Source organism: Oncorhynchus kisutch, linkage group LG18 (assembly GCF_002021735.2).
Source record: "Oncorhynchus kisutch isolate 150728-3 linkage group LG18, Okis_V2, whole genome shotgun sequence".
Taxonomy (NCBI): Eukaryota; Metazoa; Chordata; class Actinopteri; order Salmoniformes; family Salmonidae; genus Oncorhynchus; species Oncorhynchus kisutch.
The window spans coordinates 12,748,398-12,750,897 of NC_034191.2; the positions used below are offsets into that span (position 1 = coordinate 12,748,398).

Consider the following 2,500-nt stretch of genomic DNA (forward strand, 5'->3'; position numbering starts at 1 on the left):
CCCACCTGACAGAGCAGAGCACAGTGACACAAACAGTGTTTATCCACTAAACCTGTACCTACTGTATCACTTCAAACTTAGCTCATCGACCTAACACACACACGCACACACACACACACTAACAACCCCCTCCACACACACACTAGTGTTAGGGGGGGGTTGTGTGTGTTTGGGTTTGTGTGTGTGTGTGGAGGGGAGGTGTTTGTTTCACTCACCAGTAAGACTGAGATGGCCACACCATGATCTTGGTCCAGGAGAGGAATTATCAAAGCTGGAGAGAGAGAGACAGAGAGAGAGAGAGGCAGAGAGAGAGAGAGGATATACAAGGTCTGAGATCATCTGCCTTTAGCCCAAAGAGCAGGAACCCAGACTTCATCAAAGAAATTGGAAATACAAGAAACCTGGTATAGAGGAGATGAACCAACTGGTTGCCCTCTAGGTTGCAGAGACCTGGTAGTCCCATCCACCAAACTACCAGGTGTGAATAAGGGAGGAGACTCAGGCGGTATGCTAATTTGGTATAAAGCAGAGCGAACCCACTCTATTAAATTAGTCAAAACAGGAACATTTTACATCTGCCAAGAAATAAATTAGGGAAATTAGCTCAAAAAAAAAAAATCCTCCTGTGTGCTACCTATATCCCCCCACTAAAATCCCCATACATTGATGAAGACAGCTTCTCCATCCTAGAGGGGGAAATCAATCATTTCCAGGCCCAGGGACATGTACTAGTCTGTGGTGACCTAAATGCCAGAACTGGACAAGAACCTGACACCTTCAGCACACAGGGGGACAAACACCTGCCTGGAGATGACAGCATTCCCTCCCCCATATGCCCCTCTAGACACAACTATGACAACATAACCAACAAAAACGGGTCACAACTCCTGCAGCTCTGTCGCACGCTGGGTATGTACATAGTCAATGGTAGGCTTCGAGGAGACTCCTATGGTAGGTACACCTATAGCTCATTTCTTGGCAGTAGTACTGTAGGACTACTTTATCATTGACCTCAATCCAGAGTCTCTCAGAGCGTTCACAGTCAGTCCACTGACACCCCTATCAGACCACAGCAAAATCACAGTCTACTTGAACCGAGCAATACTCAGTCACGAGGCATCAAAGCCAAAGGAACTGAGTAACATTAAGAAATGCTATAGATGGAAGGAAAATAAGGTAGAAAAACCTACCAAAAAACAATGAGGCAACAACAAATTCAATCCCTTTCAGACAACTTCCTGGACAAAAGGTTTCACTGTTATAGTGAAGAAGTTAAAACATGGCAGTGTTTCAGCTTTGCTTTCAAATCAAAGAAATTCAAGCAGACAACGTAAGAAAATGAACAACAATGACAAATGGTTTGATGAAGAATGTAAAAACCTAAGAATGAAATTGAGAAACCTGTCCAACCATTGAACTACAGGTCAAAACACAAACCAACCTCCAACCCAAAAAGGCCTGTGGTGTTGATAATATCCTAAATTAAATGATAAAATACACCGACCACAAATTCCAATGGGCTATACTAAAACTCTTTAACATCATCCTCAGCTCTGACATCTTCCACAATATTTAGAACCAAGGACTGATCACCCAAATCCACAAAAGTGGAGACAAATTTGACCCCAATAACTACCGTGGGATATGTGTCAACAGAACCTTGGGAAAATCCCCTGCATTATCATTAACAGTAGACTCGTACATTTCCTCAATGAAAACAATGTACTGAGCAAATGTCAAATGGGCCTTTTACCAAATTACCGTACGACAGACCACGTATTCACCCTGCACAGCCTAATTGACAAACAAACAAACCAAAACAAAGGCAAAGTGGTCTCATGCTTTTGTTGACTTCAAAAAAGCCTTTGACTCAAAACGGCATGAGGGTCTACTATACAAATTGATGGAAAGCGGTGTTGGGGGAAAACCATACAACATTATAAAATCCATGCAGACAAACAACAAGTGTGAGATTAAAATTGGCAAAAAACACACACATTTCTTTCCACAGGGCTGTGGTGTGAGACAGGGATACCTTCTTCAAAATATATATTAATGAATTGGCGAGGGCACCAGAACAGTCTGCAGCACCCGGCCTTGCTTTACTAGAGAAAAAAAACACTTGAATCAGTTATAGAACCCATTCCCCTTCATGTGAGGTCTGGGGTCCGCTCACCAAACAAGAATTCACAAAATGAGACAAACACAAAATATCTTCTGTGTACAACGTAAAACACCAAATAATGCATGCAGAACAGAATTAGAATTAGATACCCATTCACAAACACAAATAGACCTCACAGAGTCCCAAGACAGCAACACAATTAGACCCAACCAAATCATGAGAAAACTATAAGGTCATTACTTGACACATTGGAAAGAATTAACAAAAAAACAGAGCAAACTAGAATGCTATCTGGCCCTAAACAGAGAGTACACAGCGGCAGAATACCTGACCACTGTGACTGACCCAAAATTAAGGAAAGCTTTGACTATGTAC

The 2,500-nt window shown here is 42.2% G+C and overlaps 1 protein-coding gene across 3 annotated transcripts in view; it reads right to left on the reverse strand.

Moving 5' to 3' along the window:
• pde2a (phosphodiesterase 2A) overlaps positions 1-2,500 on the reverse strand; it is a 169,497-nt gene that overhangs the window by 36,094 nt on the left and 130,903 nt on the right. For all 3 annotated transcript variants that reach the window (XM_031795739.1, XM_031795738.1, XM_031795740.1), the window contains exons 6-7: positions 216-271; positions 1-5 (exon numbers count right to left, since the gene is read on the reverse strand). The exon at positions 1-5 is cut by the window's left edge and continues 55 nt beyond it. In XM_031795739.1, coding sequence (XP_031651599.1) covers positions 1-5; positions 216-271 — 61 coding nt within the window. The remainder of the gene's footprint in view (positions 6-215; positions 272-2,500) is intronic.